This window comes from Acanthopagrus latus, chromosome 16 (genome assembly GCF_904848185.1).
Source record: "Acanthopagrus latus isolate v.2019 chromosome 16, fAcaLat1.1, whole genome shotgun sequence".
Taxonomy (NCBI): Eukaryota; Metazoa; Chordata; class Actinopteri; order Spariformes; family Sparidae; genus Acanthopagrus; species Acanthopagrus latus.
In genome coordinates this window covers 15,612,324-15,632,073 of record NC_051054.1, presented here as the reverse complement: position 1 = coordinate 15,632,073, position 19,750 = coordinate 15,612,324, and the positions used below count along the sequence as shown (strand labels likewise).

Below are 19,750 nucleotides of genomic sequence, written 5' to 3'. Positions count from 1 at the left end.
CATTGTTAAGACCTTTTATTTCATCAATTTTGAAAGAAACAAGTAAAAACAGTGTACAAAGTTTATATTATCTGTTTACTAAAGCTGGTGTCCTCAGTCTCAGGAATACGGGAGGGCAAGGTACAAAACAAAAGTTGAAATAAAAAATAAAAAGTATAAAATGAATTTCCCTATTTTCAGAAGGTGACAGCAAAGGGCGAGCGTGCATAGGAATAAGTAACAATCAGATTCAAAACTGAACAAAAAATGTTTGCAAACGATTGAAATGAAAACAACATCATAAAAACCATTACATTCAAGAACGTATGATGCACTTTTTTTTTCAACAGTGATTATCTGTCATCTCGAAAATTTCTGAAGCGCTTTATTTTGAAACTTCTCAGTACACCTTTGAAAGAAGAATTTCAGTTCCCAAGAGTTTCCGTTTAGCCTCAGCCGTCTGTGAAGGGGGAGTAATCATTCAAAACAAGCAATTGTTTCATTTGTATGCACAACATTTGAATTTATATTAGAAAAAGGAGCTAATTTAGTCTTTATCAACCATAAAAGTACAAATAAGAGTCCAAATACAATCATTTTGGGGCAGAAAAGTGCATATCATTGGCACAGTAAAACTCGATTTAGTCAATGCTGGTCTCATATAAATAACTCAGAAGCTCGTGAAGGGGCAGAAGTCCCCTAAAGTAGCAAGTCAAAGATGACTTTGTGTGTTACATTTCCCCTGAAGCCCAGTTTGTTTGCAAAGTAATCCTAAAGAAGTGTATTATGTTAAAGTGACCTCATTGAGGCTGCAGTGAATGCACCGGGTGGAAAACACCCAATACTGTACTGTACATGGAGGAAAAACCCAGAGGAGAGAAGATCTGATGGGTCAGCGCTGACTGACCCTGATCAGAGGGAAACCAGGAGGTGTCGGCTGCACAGCATCAAGATAAGAAGGCATCGGGAACTATAAGCACTTACTTCAGGGGGGCTGGAGGAGCTATTTATGATCGTAAAACAGGAAACTGGGGGTCTCTCAGTGACAGTGAGGAGGAATCCATTGCAGGCCAGCTTTTAATGATTAATCACTCTGCATTCTTTGCAAGTCTGGCATTCCTCACATCGGACTGTGATGTACAAATGATTCAGACTCATCACAGTGTAGCACGATAATACAACAGACAAATTGGTGTCAGTTTTGCATCAGGGGAGTAGAAAAGTGATACAAGTCCTGTGCACGAGATGGTCTTTGAGTTGCAGGAGAATCAGCACATAAGAATGCAGAAAGATCGACTTTATTTGATACGGTACATTCACTTTTGAAGCCAAAATTTTTAGGAAGTCTGAATTTGAATGGTGCAGAAGTCTTAAGAGAGGAAAACACGGATTTATTACCCACTCAACACACAACATACTCTCTGCTCACATGATGGTTTTGGTCCACAGGATGCCTGTCTCTGTTTGAAATGGTTGATATTCAGCTGTATATTTTAATACAAAAAAGGCCCTTTTCTAAATACCAGTGGCCTAATTTGTGCATAACTACATTTCCTCATTCATTATGGTGTAAGGATGCCTGCTCAGTATACAACATAACAACCAGGAAATGCAGGGTAGTGTTAACTCTCTCTCTGCGTGGTCAGTCTTCAAAAGGCCTCACAGAACAACCACAGTTATCTTTGTTTTGTCTTGAATTTCCTCTTTCCTGGAAAACACAACTTGCAGATTGGAAATGTTACATCCACCGACGGCATCTGCAGACAATGCTGGGAGGAAGGGGGCTGCGGCCCCCTGGTCTTCTGAGAGTGCAGTCGGGTGGGGGTGAGGGGAGATGATGGGACCGTGGGGGAATGCATGAGAGTCGTTTAAGCCGTCCCACTGGCAGAGTAGGAGAACTGGGGGAAGTGGGGTCTCCGCTCACTGTCGAATGACTCCATACTGTCATCTGAGGACAGAGGGCAAACAACATATTAATATACATCATAATGTATTTCTGTCTACTCACAGAGATTTTACCATGCTGCTATCAGACCACTTGAGATGTTGAAAATAAATGATCAGGATTGTCTTATGGCAAAATAAAATTTAGTTTAATCATTTTATTAATGTAAATTTTTTATTATTTGTCTGGTATTTAATTTACTGGGTTAGACACATTTATTATTGCCTGGTTATTTGATCTATTAACAATTTCCTAACTGATATTCCAGAAAAATTGCAATCAACGTATATATTGATATTGGGGATTATCAAATTACACACACAGAGTAGTGTGGAAGAATTTTAACTAAAGGGTAATTCCACAGCAACTTACCTAGGCCCCCCCAGTTCATGTGGATTAATTTAACTGTCAGGAGCTACAGCTGTACTCCAAATACTTTTTAGTTGATTACTTTTTGAACTGGAAAGCTGAATTGGATAATTTCTGGGGATGTCTGTATGTACGTGGATTCTCACTTATTTTTTTACTGGATGGATTGGGTTGAAAGTTGCCATGAAAGTCCCAAAAAACTTGAAGGATACTTCAAATCAGAGCCAATCCAGGCATACCAAACAAGAAATGAGGAAGGAAATATTAAAAGCTATTAGTGTATTTATTTAAAAAGCATTAGGTCTTCATCAGGGCTTCAAAAGGGGCTCCAAATCTCTATAGCTATAGAATATAATCCTATAGCTGGGTAACACAATATTGCATTGTGATATCAGATTGATATTGTCTTACAGGTTGCTTATCATAATATTCAGTAAAATCTGTACTTGTCCTTGTCTTAAAAAGATGCATTACACCAACAGTATGCAGCACAATCTTCTGAACTTTGCTGAGTAAACAGTTAATGCTGAACCACCATATCCACGTTTTAGATTTTGTCAATATCATCCAGTGTCAATAATCCACTTCATACCATCTACTTTTATTTTAGTTTTCTTTTTCTGTGTAATCCCTTGCAAACACATGAAGTTGATGATTCCATTTTAATTGCACCGACTCTCCAGGAGAGGGAGGACTACTCTCAAGGGAGCCTCACCAGCCTATAGAAGAGTTCCTTTACTCATCAAAGTCTTATGCCAAGAATGCTGCACTGAGAAAATACTCCAGTTAAACATTGACTGAAGGATTTTGTTCTGCTTTAAAGTTTTGATATGAGCTTGCAATTCAATATATCATATGAATACCGAAAGAAAACAGTGATGATCATTTTAGGATTTTCACATGAAAACAAATGCCATTTTCCTGAATTGCTTTCCAGTGTAATTTCTCAATCTTAATGAATTCTCACAGGAGGTGCAGTGAAATTTATCATCATAATTGAGTCAGTTGGCAGTGTATCTTCTCTCATCTTACTGTCACATTCAAACAGCATATAGCTCCACAACACAGACCTTAACTGAAGTCATATCAAGTATACAGTAAGTGAGTGTGTTTATGGTTTGGTGCTACCTTGTCCGGGTGGCGTAATAGTGATGGTCTGTGCTGTGAACTCCTCGTCAAAATATCGTGTGTCCGTCTCCGAGGTAACTTGGGGCTTAAACGGCGGCACCAGCTGTTGGAGGGCAGAAGAGACACAAACATATCAGCACATCAGCACTGTCAATCCGTTCGACAACACCTGTCCTCCTGATGACAATCTGCATCGTTTCTAGATGGTGTCGTTTCAAATCACGTAACAATATTGATCCCAGGGCTGAAGACATTATGTATATCTGAGCTAGGTGTCCTTTCAGATATGACAAAGAACATTCAGCATTTTAGAAACCAACCTTCTTCTCATAAACATCTTGCCATTCAATTCCTGCAAAGAACTTGTGCTGCATGATTTCCTTGGCGTCATCTTGCCCTCCACCTAACCTGGAAGACAAGTGCAAAATGACTCAGGATGTGTTATGAAAGCTGCCACTCCCAAATTAATTCATTTCCACTTTTCAATAAGCTCATATAAGAAAAACCTCTGTAAGCCATATACAATGAGATAAGTCCCACTTTGAGATTTGCTAATGTTTATCCAACAGTATGGACTCCTCACCTTTGCATCGGGTCTTTCTTCAGAAGGCCAGAGAGCAGCGAGCGTGCCTCTGGGCCGAGTGTGCGAGGGAAGCGGATGTCCTCCATGAGGATGAGCTCGAACAGCTTCTCGTGGTCCTGGTTGTAGAATGGCAGTCTGCCACACATCATCTCGTACATCACCACCCCCAGACCCCACCAGTCCACAGCACGGCCATAGTCGTTGTCTTCTAGCACCTTGGGGATGAGGAGGAGAGGGGGAAGTTTATTCAATGCAGCTGTTGGGATGCACAGGATTATTTTTAGCTATTCTAGTATGCAGGATTTTAACACAACAACACTCAATTTTATTTATTATAGGAGAAAAATAAATTGAAACCAAAGGAAAATAATGTTTTGACATCAGAGCGCTGTGGAGACAACAGCTCTTTAGGGTGACTATACCAACACCAAAGCAACTGGTCATCCCCATCACCCCACCCCCAGCCCCACCAAATTTCACCTGCTCTCCCCCCTGGTCTGGGCCTTTGAGGCCACCTCAGCCAACACTGACTCACATCTCACATTAGGAGCTAGGATAGAGTTTCCCCTGGAGCCCTGCATATTTAATCACCACAGGGCCTTACCCATACACACACACATACACACACACACACACACACACACACACACACACACACACACACACACACACACACACACACACACACACACACACATCAACAAGCAGCAGAGTTGTGGGTCGCTTAAATAAGCAAATGTGTGGCAACAAACACGGACCAGTCTTACAAACAAACCGCTCGATGAACTCAACTAGAGTCACGTGGAGGGAAATGTTTAGTCTTTTTATTTCCATAGGATGACTTCTTCTTAATGAGACAAACTTCTCCAGTGTTGTGCTTACAAAACATTGCAACCTGTTGCATGACTAATGTGCTGCTGAGCAGAGTTGTTCCAAGGTCTCTGGGGACGTGTACTGGATTCTACCTCGCCAGGCGGATGTTGAAGGTGAAATCAAGACAATGAGAACAGTCTGTTCTCTCAATCCTCAAGCAGCGAGATGCGCGGCGATTCAGACCTAAGAATAGACACTTAGGTAAAAAGACGTGGGCGGATTAACAGAATTAGATATGGACACAACAGTCCACAGACCAGGAGAGGGTCCTGAAAACAGATGGACGGATGTGTCCATAAAAGGAACAAAACGACTTTGTGTGTACGCACGTGCACAGGACCGTGCGCGTGTCTGTGGGCACTCCGCCTGGCGCTGCGGTGAGTGGTGAGCATCGAGGAGGAGGAAGATTGGGAGGGCAGGGGGAGTAACGTGAAGCCGGTGTGGGGCTAGGATTACTGGGCCGTCTCTATTTCCAGCGCTGCTGTCGTGTGATTCACACCGTGCGACAGCTGGGCCCGCAGCTGCCCCATATATGTAGAAGAGCGCCACAGCTGTGAAGCTGCCAGGAGCGCAGGAGCCAAGCTCATCCCTCATATACGTAACCAGGACTGCTTGCTTGCCTGCTTGGGCCTCAGCCCCAAACTAATACTGTTACACTGCCCCAAAGGAGCAGAGACATGGGGAAGGAGAGAGGGAGGAGAGGGCGCATGAAGGCACAAACACTTGCTGCTGCTGCTCTGGAGCTCTGCTCTGTATACTGCACTTTCTTGCTCGCAAAGTTCAGCAGTGACAGCCATTAATCTCCCCAACTTGTGAATTTTGATCACTTTCAACAGATAAGATTAAACCTGTCCACAGTTTTTTGTTTGTAGATGATCACTTAAATCTAAAGCCTTCAGCTAATGATTATATAGTCTTTCGAAGCACTTAATAAAAGTGACAAAGTGAATTTGTCCCCTTCCTTACTCCAGAGACAAACTGGTGAGGCTTTTACAGATTGGGTCTGTACTCTCCCTCTCCCTCCCTCCCTCCGTCTCTCCCCCTCTGCTCTGGGTGGAATATTCCCAGACGTTACAGCATTCCTGTGCAGCACACACAACAAGGTCATTGTTTACTGCAGAACAACCTGTAACACTGCCTGGCCCGCACTCCATAGAGACGCTCGTCAGCGACCCTGTTGCCATGGTAACGCCCCCTGATGTCTCTGTGCTCTGCGCTGCTGAGGCTGGAGCTGTCATAGACTCTGCTACAAAGTGGAGGAGCAAAGTGGGCTGGACAGACTTCAGGATGGACAGGTGGGGAACCTTTTTTCTCAATGTTTGTCCAGGTGTGAGGGAGTTAATATTCACATGCTGCTGTTCCTGGTGCTGATGGTTAGAGGCAGGTTTTGCCTGACTGAACCCAGGTACATGTTAGGCTGAGGCAGCGCTGTTGGATAGCATCACTGCTCTGGCTCTGCCCAGGTTAAGCAAGGCATCCAGGGCAGCAGTGGGGCTGTGTCTCCCCTGGTACCACACAACAGCTGTAGCCAATGTGGTCTTCTTCTTTTTTTTTTCCAGTGGCGGAAGCTCACGTTTCCTGAGGAGCTGCCAGCCAATCACCCCTCCTCCTCCCCCTACCAGAAAATTCCAAATGGAGGCTAAAAACAACGATACGGCAACTGTGTCAACATGGACACCCCTTCTCCCGGAAAACATTTTTACGGCAACAGGCAAGGGGCAAGCGCAAACACTTACTCACACACCACGGCTAACACTCACAATGCGCGATCGGGTTACACAGCCCACTCCAACACTTGTCATACCTGCACGCAATACAAAGTAGCCACACCCCTCCCCATACTGCAAATATGAGAGCAGGCTGCCCTGCCCTGGGCACACAGCACACTCATTAACTCACAGACTTCAGCTGGAGATTAGAAAGGCATTTTGGGACAGCTGCCCTTTCCTCCACATGCTTCTGATCCACTGATGTCAAACAACACACGCTGCATTTTTCTTCGGAATCTACCCATGTCACGCGTGATGGGAGGAACATTCATATTTGGGATCCACATGTTGTTACACTTTATCTAGTTCAGTAAAATGATCGTACTTTGGTTTTGTTTATTAAATAATGGAAACAAGGAAGTAAAAAAACCATAATGAATGCAGGGAACAGAGGTTCAAAGGACATGTTTCTTCACGTTTGCTCTTTCTTTCGTTTGTCATCCATTTGCCTTTGGTTAAGCAAAGTCTTTCCAGGTAGACTAAATAACTGTTGTAGATACCTCAGGTGCTAGGTACTCTGGTGTCCCACAGAAAGTTTTCATGGTGGCGCCATCTTTGATCCCCTCCTTACACAGGCCAAAATCTGTGATCTTTATGTGTCCATCTTTGTCCAGCATGAGGTTTTCCAGCTGAGGGGAAACAGAAAGAAGACAGATGTTATCATCATTGCAAAAGGACTCAAGCCAATAATTCTGGGAGGATTGTGAATATTCATTTGTAAATGTAAAAAAAAAATAAAAAAAAAATACAGGCATTGGTGTCATGTTCCTATTAAATTAGTGGGCAAGCGCATAAAATCTCTATCAGCCCATCTCCATGAACTACAATCATGAAAATTTGAGCGGATGTGGCATAACATAATTGTTCAAGCGCTAGTTACTTCTGATTGCTACTTAACCCCCAAAAGGATCATTTGTTCCTGCCAAAGCAAAGAATGAAAACCATTTTCAAAGGCTGAAAAATGCTAAATTCTCTTGCACACAGATGAATGGAAACCTAATTATTAAATGCACAGGTAAATTGACCTAAAGGCCTTAAGAATGTGCATCATTCAGTATCATGACCTGAGATTGCATGGCCTTTGAATATCACTGTGTCCTCCCTCTCTGTCTCTCCCTCTCAGTTAAAGTCACCTGGCAGCTGTAGCTCACACGTGGCCAGCAGCGCCCGGCCAGAGTCAGCACATCCTCCAATCCTGCTACCCTGGCATTTTCAGGAGAACCCTAGCAGGCTGGGAGCCTGCCTCATAAACCCAAGGGAGAGAGGGAGGGAGGGAGAGTGCTGTGCTGACCTGACTGGTTTTCTCAGCTGGAAGTAGTAGGACTACAGATGCCCACTGCAACACCGATAACCCCCCTACAGTCCTACTAAACCAAAACATGTCCTTATCAGTCTGCAACATCCATCTATGATGCCATCTTTAGTGTTTTGTTTAGCAAAGATTAAAAAAAAAGGAGCAGCTAAAACCTTTGCAATAATGAAATATTTTGTGTTTGTCGAATAACGGTGCTGTACCGCCAGCTTATAAAATGACGTCAATCACGCACCAATATCACCTACTAAGAACACTGTATGCATACTATAACGGGAGGCGGTGGCGATCTGTTCAAAGCGGACTGGTGGTTATTTCTGTCTAGCTGCAGTAAGCGTATGGACAGAGCCTCCCTCCAGCTGCAGTGAGGTCTGGAGACTGATCTGGGGGAGGCAGATCAATAAGCGCTGGCCACTGCCACTGCTCTGGATGGAGGCAAACCCTATTTATATCCTGCCAGGGAAGAAATGAAGGGAAGGGGGGTGAAAGGAGAAAGACAGAGACGAGTGAGGCTGACAGCAAGGATGAGAGACAGTGAGGACGCATCTCTCCACCTACCTTTAGATCTCGATAGACCACATTTCGTTCGGCATGCAGGTAGTCCAGCGCTGACACTATCTCTGCACCGTAGAACCGTGCGCGCTCCTCTGAGAACACGCGGTCCCTTGACAGATGGAAGAAAAGCTGGGGGGAAACAGAGGGAGATGAGAAGGCAGAGGACAGATGAAAGATGGAGTGGATTAGTCCAGAGGAAACAGGAACGATAGCTCTGTTCGAGTAAAGGTGCAGATTTAGTAGTGGTTAAAATCGTTTACCTCACCGCCATTTGCATACTCCATAACAAAGCACAAGCGGTCATGTGTCTGGAAGGAGTATTTCAGTCCCTGTAGACAGAGAACGAGAATGCTCAAAGCAGAACTTTCTAGCTAATACAAGAGGAAGCTGCCATTTAACCAGCTGATTGTTACAGCTGCTGCATTGACCTTTAGATTATATTTTTGAAACACAGAAAATCATATTAGAGAATAATACATAAAAAAAAAAAAAAAAAAAAAAACAGCATAAGGTGTCACGTGTGCTTTTTAACTACTGTTGTACGGAAAACATAGGTTCCATTCATTGCATTATGTGTTGCCTCCACCCACCACTTAGTTCTAACATTTTGGAGGAGGTTTTCACTTCAGCCCACCTCATCCATAGAAAGAAAGAGTTAACTGATAGATAAAAAAAAAAAAAAGAAAGTCCAGAGTTACTATAAAAAGGCCCAGCTCGACTGCAGCTTTTGTAAGAACAACTCCTCAAAACATTCCTGGTAAAACTCCCCCCTTTTTTTCTGAATGGATGCTGCTGGGTTAGATTGAAGAGGTTTTCTGAGGATCTCTGTGAGTTAAAAAAAGGTTTGGTTTAGGTATACGAAGGGGCTCCTTACTGTCAAGAACGGATGCTTTGAATTCTGGAGGACTCTGTTCTCTGTGAGTGTGTGCGCCACTTCATCCTGGAAAAAAAAGCCATAAAGAGTGTTTGTGCAACTTTCACAATGGCTAACCATTTAGGTATCAGTCATGTGCTCCACTGCCCTCCCCCTAAAGTGTCTTTCTCCCACCCTGTGGCATCCACTCACTTTTGCTACGATCACCTCCTTTTTTAGGATCTTCATGGCGTAGTAGCGTCCTGTGGCCTTCTCCTTTACCAGGATAACTTTGCCAAAAGTGCCTTTTCCCAGGAGTTTGAGGTATTCAAAGTCGTGCATAGTCTAGAGAGCAGGCAGAGAGGAAAGCGGCATCTGATTACAACCAGAAGCATTAACAAACTCATGCTCTAACTAGCAAGGACACACCGACCCACTGACAACATCATAGAAGCATTTAAGGCACAATTTCACCCAGCATGCAATTTTCACTCCTCTAACGGTTTAGCCTATATGTGGTTGTGTCTCAGTTAACCTCTGACCCCGGCACTGAAGAGAATGTTGAAAATGGTTGTGTGGGGGACATCCAATCCGGTGGCCTTAGACCTTTAAGTCATGACACATGCGGGGGTTGTGAAACCTGGTGGACACGCTATCTGGTGCTAAGCCACCCACGGCTAATGTTGAGAAAGTAGAGAGTGGCTGGGGAGAGGCAAAGGAAGGTGGGTTAAAGTAGAGTGTAAGGCAGGGTGGAGGGGGAGAGAAATGGTCAACTTGGAAGACCAGTGGGATTTTATGTACACATATGCTGGCTTGACTTGGTTTTGACTTGGTAAGTCAGCACAGCGCAGCAGGGATTTGCTTTTTTGTTACAGCAGGGCTACCTGCTTTAAGGTATGTCTGATGACATTCCTGTCTTGTGTAGTGGTTAACAGAGCAGCTATAAATACTCTTGTTCTCCACAGAACCATTGAATAATAGTTGCCAACAAAGCTCACAATCAAAGTCCCTTGTTATTTAGTTATTTAAAAGCTTTTATTATAAAGCAACAAAATCAGGAAATGTTGGGTTTTTTCACGAGCAGTAACTTAACAAAAGTCCCAAAACATGAAACAGTAAAACAGCAGCAGCTATCTGACAGAGTGCACTGGAGAGAAACTAAACTTCAAACCACAAAGATCCAGTAAGAAGCTACAAAATTACTGGGAGCTGATCACAGAGGCTTTTTAAAGCAGTTTTGTATATACTCAGGGTGGGGATGTATAAATGTGGTTGAGTTAAAAGTTAAAAAGCTGAAATGTGGAAAGTGCCAAGATGACCCGCTGCCACAGATATAGATATAATGGATTAGATATAAAAGGCTAATTGTAAGGTAACAAAAACACAAAGATACTTATTTTCAGGTGATTATAAACTATTAAAAACATAATCCTGTATATCATCCATTACATTTTTTCCCCCTAAATACTAAAAACTGGACCATTAAAGTTTATGGTAATGGCCAATGACATGTGTCAATGTGGGGAGAAGAAGACAGACAGCAGAGTGCAAATGGGCCGTACCACTTTGTGTTTGATTTTGGTCAGGTAGACCTCCATGTCCATGGGGTCCGGTGAGGAGTCCATCATCTCCTCCTCTTGTTTCTGCAGGCCTTCAGCCACTGCTTGGATGGCTTTAGTCCATTCTTCCCTGAGGGAGGCACATGCAGCAGAAAGATTACATCAGCCCATTTACCATCATGCAAGCCCAGCAGCCCAATCACGTAATTGTCTTCTTATCAACAGGAAGGCAATTTCAAGAATGAGCTCTGCCAATAGCCAGTGGACCTTGTGCGAGTGCATAACGATGATTAAATGTGTATGTTTGTGCGTGCTTCTACATGTTAATAAAACAGACCTCTTAAACTGCTCAACTGATTTCTAGCGTGTAAATGATTTGTGTTTTACTGCTCTGCGAGCCGAGAGGTGTGTGCTTCTCACTTGCCTCTCCTCGGGGGTCTCCACGTGGAAGGTGCGCTCGATGACAGTGGTCCACTGCAGGCAGCGGATGATAAATGTGTTGGGCTTGGGCCGTTCTGTCTTCATCAGCTGGCACTCTGACCACAGCCGGGGAGAAAGGGAAGGGAGACGGCGAGAGGGGCCGATGTGTAGGGGAGTAGAGGAGAGAGACAGACCCACAGTTATAGCCATTTATCTTTATCGCCAACCTAACAGACACTGTCGGCCAATTTGGAAAAGAACAGGTGCACTTAGGTGGAGGAAAACAACTCAGATCTTTTCAGCTCCTTTAAAACTTAACATTTGCTAATAGAGGTTTGGTCTATGATTTGGAATCTGCCTAGTATCACATAAAACAGAACATTAGAGTCAATAAAAATAATAAATGCAAATATTAATAAAAGATAAATATATTCATTTCAGTTTGAAATTCTGCAACTGGCACTTCAAATATATTGCTTTTTGATTTTTTTCTTTTAATCGATGGTCAATAGACTGCACAAAAAAGATTCTAAATTTAAAATAAAAAAGCAAAACCAAAGCCAAAACCATATTAGTTGACATAGTCAAATTGGCATGGACAACTCTCACTTATTATTATCGAAGATTTATTAAAAACAAAAATCACATCCTTCCCTCAGTTTCTCTCAATTCTTAAACTTTTGCAGCAAATAATTGTCTTATAAGCAGTTCGCAAAACAATGGCTGACAACAGTCTAATAAGTGAGTTTAGTGAGCAGAGATTTCCATCTGCACCTCCTTCACATTAACATCTGTTCCCAAATGAAACATGTCAGCAAATATGTCAGAACGTGACACAAAACGGCCTGCGTCTGATAGATGGAGGACAGGGGAGTGGACCACCACTGAGATCCAACATGGCTCCATCAGGGTGAATATGTAATCCAGCTGCAGCAACCCCGTCAGCAGCGTCGCACCATGTGTCCTCTGCGGTGGGGTCGCAGTGGTGACAAAAACCGAAGCCAGCGCTGATGGAGGCAGAGCCTCAGAGCGCAGCCCAGATAAATACTCGAAATCAAGCAGCTAATAGCCACGATAACTCAAGAGTGTCGGAGAGGAAACATTTTGTTAAACAAACAGTATGCTGTCTAATTGCTCTGTGCAGTCATCTGCACAGCTTATCACAGCAACTTTCTCTGATGTGAAGATGGAGTGGGCTGAGCTGCTCCGGGCATTTTTTTTTTGTTGTTGTTGTTCATATTTTCTGTCACAATGTAAAAACTGAGAATTTTGGAGAAGACATACAGAGAAGACGAATGACAGCTGATGTATTAATGTCGGGAGCCAGACATCTTGCATGCACATTCAGTGGCAGAGCTTTGCCTTGGAGCAGTGCCCCTATTGAAAGAAACTTGCAGTGATGCTGTTGAGACAATACTAGTGCCAATTTGCTAATGTTTCTCTTCATGATCATTTAAAGTGACATACCATGATAAAGTGAAACTTGTGCATATTATTACAGATGACTCACTTTTCTTTACCTCCTAGGCATGATTTCATAAACACTTTCTTCCTGTTAAAACTACTTTTTCAGGGTGTGTAGAGAGGTGAGACGCATGTAAAACCAAAACAAGTGTGGGAGCATATTTGTTACAACAATGCAAGTGAAAACAAGAAGGCAGCAAACAAAAAAAAAAGCGTGAAACAAGCTGCCAAGAAACAGAGGGGAAAAAATGCAGTGGTTTCTGTGAAGCAGATACTCACGTGCGACAGAGAAGTTATTTAAGGGGGTTTCCAGCTGGTCAACATCTTGCGGTCGCTCTTTGTAGCCAATGAATGTACCATCACTCTTCAGGAGAAAATACCTTGGCCTCCAGGTCTTGATGTATTCTCCTGATACGAGAAAGAGATTGAAAGAGGACTTGTGGGTTATGGGAGACCAAATAAAAAAAAAGTGTGACAAACTTTTCAAGGTTTTCAAAGGGTTTCTGCTCACACATTAGCATTAATTGGGAAACTTCACATGTGTTCACATTCACAAAATGCTGACCGGCGCACGACCATTTTGTTTACATTGTGGCTTCATGATTAATGGCAAAACTGTGTTGTCCTTTCTCTTTCAGTTTTAATTCCCAGAGGTGCGACACATTTCCTGCAGTCTAATTACTATGCTGTTCACCGGTGCACCCTAAAATGGCCATCTTGTCGCCGTCTTTCCTTTAGTGTAGGTCAGCTGCAGGACAAATGGTGGTTTTAGTAGGAGTCAGGACCCTTTCCCCTACCAGTCTGTCCTCTTTCCAGCAGTCACTTGAAATGTAGACTCAAAGGGAACATCAAAACTGTCCAAAACACTTTTCTGTCCTCCCACCTTTTCAATTGGTTAGTTAAAATACACCAAATTGATGCTCCCAGAAGGGAAGTAAAAGCTCTTTTCAGAAGAGTTTGAACTTAAAGTAAATATTCTGTATACTTAAAGAGTACACCGCTGATTTAGCACTGCACTCCTATAATACTGCGGGAGGAAAGCAGGACAGTTTAGAAGAAAATGTATCAAAATCAGTGCTGCAGAAGCAGACACATCATTTATTCTTCTCCCATGTCAAAACTGGGCACCTACATTATCAAATGCGTGTGTCCATATCCTGTGAAAGTTCCATTGGAGATTTATGTAGTGTTTGGCTGTATTCAGACCAAATCAGGTGTTGTGGCTATTAGTGCAGTTTTGCGTTGGTGTGGGGGGACACAACTGAGACAGTATGATTGTTTCTGGATCTGTGCCTGGGAGCAACAACTATTCCAGAGAAGGTTTCTATCTGCAACATGTTTGCCCCTGCTGGTGTCGTCTACTCACAGGACAATGTTCTTTAAGGCACCAAAGAACACAAGTGAACCACAAAGCAATCTGGTGGATGTTTGTTGTCACATTTTCTGGCCAATATGAAGTGTGTGCTATGAATAGTATGAGACATTGTAGCTGATAAATAAAGATAACATAAAATCATGATGCTTTCATTGACTTAAACGCAGCATCTACACACACTTTTTTTTATAAACACACGACATGTCCTGCAATGGTCAGAAGGAAGGGACAAAGTCTAAAACATCTAAAAAATCTCAGTAGACATATAGAATATTAAATCATTTGTCCTTGTACACCACATCTTATTCTTTACCTTCGGCCATGCATAAACTACAGGTTCAGAACATCTTTTTAACATACAGAAATGTGAAATTAGTTATTTTATTGGTAATGGCCATTAGAAGCAGTTAATTACTGGTTATGTGTAGATCAGCTGCTCTAAAAACAGACTTCTGTGAGTGGCTACCGCATCATGACGTTGAGCTGCGTTTCTCCCAAATTTGATTCCATTTGTACTTTTCACCAAAACCCTATGGATTCTGTCCTGCAGAGGGCAGGTTAGTGGACCTTTTTACACATATGTTTCATTTTCATACTATTCTTCAGCCCAAACTGCCGCTGCCTCAAATGTGGCAATTTATCATGTGTTTTTGCAGCTATCTCTGGAACCAAGAAAAAAGGCTTTATACTCCTTTTTCATGTGCAGCAACTCTCCCGAGGAACAGCAAAAAGACTTTGACGTTTGTCAGTCAAAGCCTGCATTCAATTTTCAAATAAAACTTTCCACAATTCCCATTTTCGAGACAACACCCATAACCTCAAGCCATGCATATCCATCCCATTCACTTAGACACACTAGCATCACACAAATGAATCTCTCATAGGCAGACTAAACTCAATTTATTCCGGTGATGCTCCAGGAAATGTTGCGCCAGATGTTGTGCAGACGGGGGAAAAAAACAGCTTACATACCATAACAAGGCAGTGGCACACAGTGGAGAGGGACTTGAATATTTATACAGGAAAAGTGTAATTTATTTTTAATTACGGAGCCACATATTAACCCCATGCAGAGCTGTAGCAAGCTGTCCTTAATTGCCCCATTTCCTCCAACACAGAAGTGTGGTGTGTGTGTGTGTGGGAGAGAGGGTGTGTGTGTCTACAGGGGAGAGGTAGGAGATCTGTCAATATGAGCTTCTGTTACCCTCCTTCACACACACACACACACACACACACTTCTGAGTGATGAAACCAATAGCCGATGAGCCAGTAATGTCTCCTCTTTTTAGTGTACATCCTTCTAAAATATCTAAGAAGAGGACAAGAATTTACAATGCTGGCTGAATGTCAGATTTTAAGATTTGTCACTTTGACACCTCAAAATTATGAACTTCCTCTTCCTGCTTCTTTTCTACTTTTTTTTTTTTTTTTGAGAAAATAATGACACGAGCAGCAAATTATAATAGGATATTTTCCATATGGCTTTACTCTGTCACAATAAAAGATGAGGAGGAAAGGCAAAAGCACTTAAAAGATGAAGCTGACCACATACAGCAGGAAGAAGCCTTGTCAAACATGCTGTCTGTACATCACCTTCCAGCAGAGCATCAGCTAATTAAATCCAAAGCAAACACCCAAGTGCAAAAGTTTACTGCGACTGGCAAGGTGGTGGCACCAATCACAACACCAGAGGAAACATCTGGCCCAGAACACAAGATACTTTAGTCTTCAATCCACAGCAGATGTCCAATATGTTATTACATTTTTCACTGTGGCACAGGAGGAGATTTTTCATCCCGTTTTCTGCAGAGTAAGTGTTTTCATACCAAACATAGCTCATTTAGAAATTAGCTCTACTTTATTCAGCTGTCTGACACGTAGCGGCCTAATTGAAATACACAGCGGCAAGAATCTGTTTGCTAGATTTCCCTCATGCCCGTTTCAATGTAACACAATTACTTTGATGAGTCGTTTGTCTGTTTTAAACTACTACAGGCCCCACCAATCAACCCATCCACATCAGTCACCCACACGTGCATGATGGTCTCCAGAGAATCCACATGCAGAGTGTTATTTATCACGTGCCTTGAGGAGAACTGGACGTCCTTACTTAGCATAAAATCTGAGCATAGAGGAGGTGCTATTTAATACTACGTGTAGCCATACAAGTATTAGCACAGAGTGAAACCAAGAGCCTGTTCAACACAAACATAAGTTGCCATAATCTTTCACACTGCGGCCAGAAAGTCTCCTGAGCCCAACGTACCGAGCCTTGTTTTCCTCAGCTGGGCCCCAGCTGGTGCCTCGCTCTGTGGTCAGGTTTTGGCTGACCCATATCCCCCAGCTATAGTTCATGCCAGCCCACAGTGAGGACAGTATGTGCACAATGCAGAGGCAGCATAATGAGCCCCCTACCTGACACCGTGACACCAGATGAAGGCTCAACGTACGCTAGTAGAAATTAAACTTCAGGGTTTGTACCGTTCGTTTCAAGCACTTTCAAGATACCTAAACTGAAACTTTTCAGCCTCTCTATGTGTTACCATCACATCTGAATTGTTGCTATTAATGCTATTGGAAAAAAATAAAATTTAAAAGAGTTCAATGTATACGGTCATTTGGCTTATTTTAACAGCTGTTTATATTAACTTAGGTTAGTTGTTGGTTTTGATCTTAATCATTCCATTTAGGTTTGAATTCAAGCATATTCCTAACATATAAAACACACCAGTTAAAATTAACGTCTTTTCAAATCATCTAGAGACTTCAGAAGACTTGAATTATGACAGAAGAGCTATATGGAGCCTTCTATATTTGGGTTTCAGCTGTTTTTTTGCTGTCTTAAAAACAAGTCCCTATCAACTTCAGTTTTTTAGAAGAACACTGCAATGCTGTTTTGCTGTGAAGCTCCAGAAATGTTTTGAGGACTACGAAACTTCATCTGACTTTCCATCGGGATGAGGATGAGTAGACGATGACTGAATTATTATTTTGGGTGTACTTAACCTTTCGGCACTTTCCAAACTTTCAAGAGAAGAAATCCTGTAACTTTCAATTTAAAAGTTTTGGTTTGGCAGCTGCAATGCAGCAAATCCCTTCCAGTCTGAGTACAGACCACTTGAACATTACAGTATTCAGATGCTCTGATAGGCCTGGACAGGTGTTTATGTGTATGCATGTGTATGCTTGTGTGTAAATACATTTGTGTGTGTACACTGCCTTCTGGGTAGGGAAAGGTTTTTGTGTGTCACAGACTACAACAACATCCACTTTGAAAGGCTCTGGGTTTTTCATGCCAGCTCCACTGACGCACAGCACTCACCAGAAGTAGCATGGGTGGTCATACGTGACGCAGCAGCGCGTGGCATGGCGTGTATCAGCTCGACATTCTCCCACACTGAGGTGGCCTCGGTCACATGGTTGTGGGGATGATGACAATGCCAGCTCACCATTCTCAGTCACTAGACGTGTTTAAACAGCTGTCACTTGCTTGAGTTATAGAACTATGTTATTAAAGATCACCTCTACACGTGTATTAAGGTATACCAACAAATTTATTTAACATCATCCTCTTTCTAACTTGTTTTTTTGCAAGAAGAAAAAAGTATGATTACCATAGTAAATTCCCTAAAATGGCACCTTCTCCTTCTCCCTCATTAAAAAATTCCAGATTACTTCACACTTGAGTCTACTACATTTCCGACCAGAAGTGTCTTCAGTGAGCACAGAGAAAATGTACAATTTGAGCAATAAATGTGAAAACAACCTTCTAGTGTCAAACATCCAAATGTGGAAACATGAGGAAAAACACATTTTTGACTGGAGGGGGATTTAAGATTATTATGACAGGTCTGTATGGTCACTGGGGCGAGGCCAGACAAACAAACATGGTGGTAAACAAGCACATCAAGGAATGTGACACTTGGGGTGTAAACTCCTCCTGAGATTACTGAAACGACTACAGTGATACTAAAACTGCAAAAAAGGAAAAGTCACACTTTCCACGCGTGGATGGGGAAAAAAAAGGGAGACAGACTTTTCAAAAGGCTGCCTCAGAGATGCGGCACTGAAATATTGTGTAACGCGACATCTGCAATGCACATCCGTAACTAGGTGCATGCTCTTTCTAGACAGGAGGACACTGCAACTTCCTCGTCTGTGACCACAAACCAGGTCACATGACAACAGTGGAAGCAGCTATATCCGGCAGTCTGAGTGTGTGTCTATGCAGCGTAACCCCCCGCAAACAGTCTGCGCTCAGAGCACAAACAACAAAGATGACCCTTGTCAGCTTCCTATTTACACCCATTTCCCCTTCTTCTACTTTTATTCAGTTCTACTTTCCACACTGTGGCCTTTCTTGAGTGCTGACATGACGAGAAAGTGAAACCAACAGCTGCACATTTTGTTTTTCTTAATTATTGACTTAAATACAGTTAAGAGAATAAATGTGAAAAAATGTGCATTATACTATACAGTTGCTGTTATATAGTCCCACAGAATAAATCAAGACCAAATATGAGCCCTGCCTCATTCATTTATAAGAGTTGACTTAGTCCCCAATTACATCCTGTGTACAGTAAGAAAAACCATGCAGACGGCTGACAAAAGGACAATAGGCCCCATAACAACACAGCAGAGCCTCCTGCTTTAAAGTCAGTTCATCATCACTGATGTAAACTAAAGCCTTTTGATGTCAACGTGTTCTCCAAAACAGGAAACTGGCCAACAGACAAACTGACCACAACCTAGATAAGATGAGGCCTGTTTCAAGTGTCAGGTCTGACTGTAACTGCCGAGAGACACTTCGCTACGAGGAAACCCACTCAAGGATCTGCGTCCCGGAATCAAAGCTTTTCTAATAAAAGTCAAGTGTGACAGCAGACATGTGGCTGAACTCAACCGAATTAGAGGAAGGACAAAAGAATAGGGGGACTGATTTGACACCAGATGAGAGATGAGAGAACTAGAGGGGATGGGAAAGCCACACAGTGTGCAAGGAGTGGCGTGGTAGTGAGACAGATCACTACATATGTTCCCCACATATGTAGGACTGTGAGTGGGGGGTGCGAGGGCAAGTGAAGTGTGTATGAGCCATGCATACTGTGTGTGTGTGCATGGGAGGAGCTGTCAGGGCCTGATAGAGTGTCTTTACATGACAAGCAGCTGCTGAGGTCTGGGATGCGCGCTGGGCAAAGTGGAAAATAATGAACGGAGAACCGCTGCCAAACACAACAGAATTCATCTTTATTTGCCAACTGCTGCATGTCTGTGTGTTGCGGACAGCTCCAGCCTGCCACCGCCACGCCCTCCATACCCCAAACAAACACACACAAGGTACAGGAGAGAACAGGTTCGGACACAGCTGCACATGGTGGAGCATTGTCTTGTTTTCTTATGGACGTGTGTAACATACACAGTTTATGCCTGGGTCTATTGGTTTGTGATCTGAGAGCCTTTAAAACAAAAGGTGAATTTTTTTCAACGACATCTCTTGAACATCTTTTAAAAGTGAATCAAAATGACATCTTTCATTTTGGATGCTGAAAGTTTAAAGTTCTAAAAA

At 42.7% G+C, this 19,750-nt stretch overlaps 1 protein-coding gene across 2 annotated transcripts in view; it reads right to left on the bottom strand.

Annotated features, from left to right (window-relative positions):
- The window catches only part of akt1 (v-akt murine thymoma viral oncogene homolog 1), a 34,102-nt gene continuing 14,352 nt past the window's right edge, over nucleotides 1-19,750 (bottom strand). For both annotated transcript variants that reach the window (XM_037071809.1, XM_037071808.1), the window contains exons 3-14: nucleotides 13,089-13,217; nucleotides 11,350-11,461; nucleotides 10,929-11,055; nucleotides 9,580-9,711; nucleotides 9,388-9,453; nucleotides 8,774-8,842; nucleotides 8,517-8,642; nucleotides 7,147-7,275; nucleotides 4,005-4,219; nucleotides 3,742-3,829; nucleotides 3,422-3,524; nucleotides 1-1,927 (exon numbers count right to left, since the gene is read on the bottom strand). In XM_037071809.1, the coding sequence (XP_036927704.1) occupies nucleotides 1,848-1,927; nucleotides 3,422-3,524; nucleotides 3,742-3,829; nucleotides 4,005-4,219; nucleotides 7,147-7,275; nucleotides 8,517-8,642; nucleotides 8,774-8,842; nucleotides 9,388-9,453; nucleotides 9,580-9,711; nucleotides 10,929-11,055; nucleotides 11,350-11,461; nucleotides 13,089-13,217 (1,376 nt within the window). In that variant the 3' untranslated portion in view covers nucleotides 1-1,847. The remainder of the gene's footprint in view (nucleotides 1,928-3,421; nucleotides 3,525-3,741; nucleotides 3,830-4,004; nucleotides 4,220-7,146; nucleotides 7,276-8,516; nucleotides 8,643-8,773; nucleotides 8,843-9,387; nucleotides 9,454-9,579; nucleotides 9,712-10,928; nucleotides 11,056-11,349; nucleotides 11,462-13,088; nucleotides 13,218-19,750) is intronic.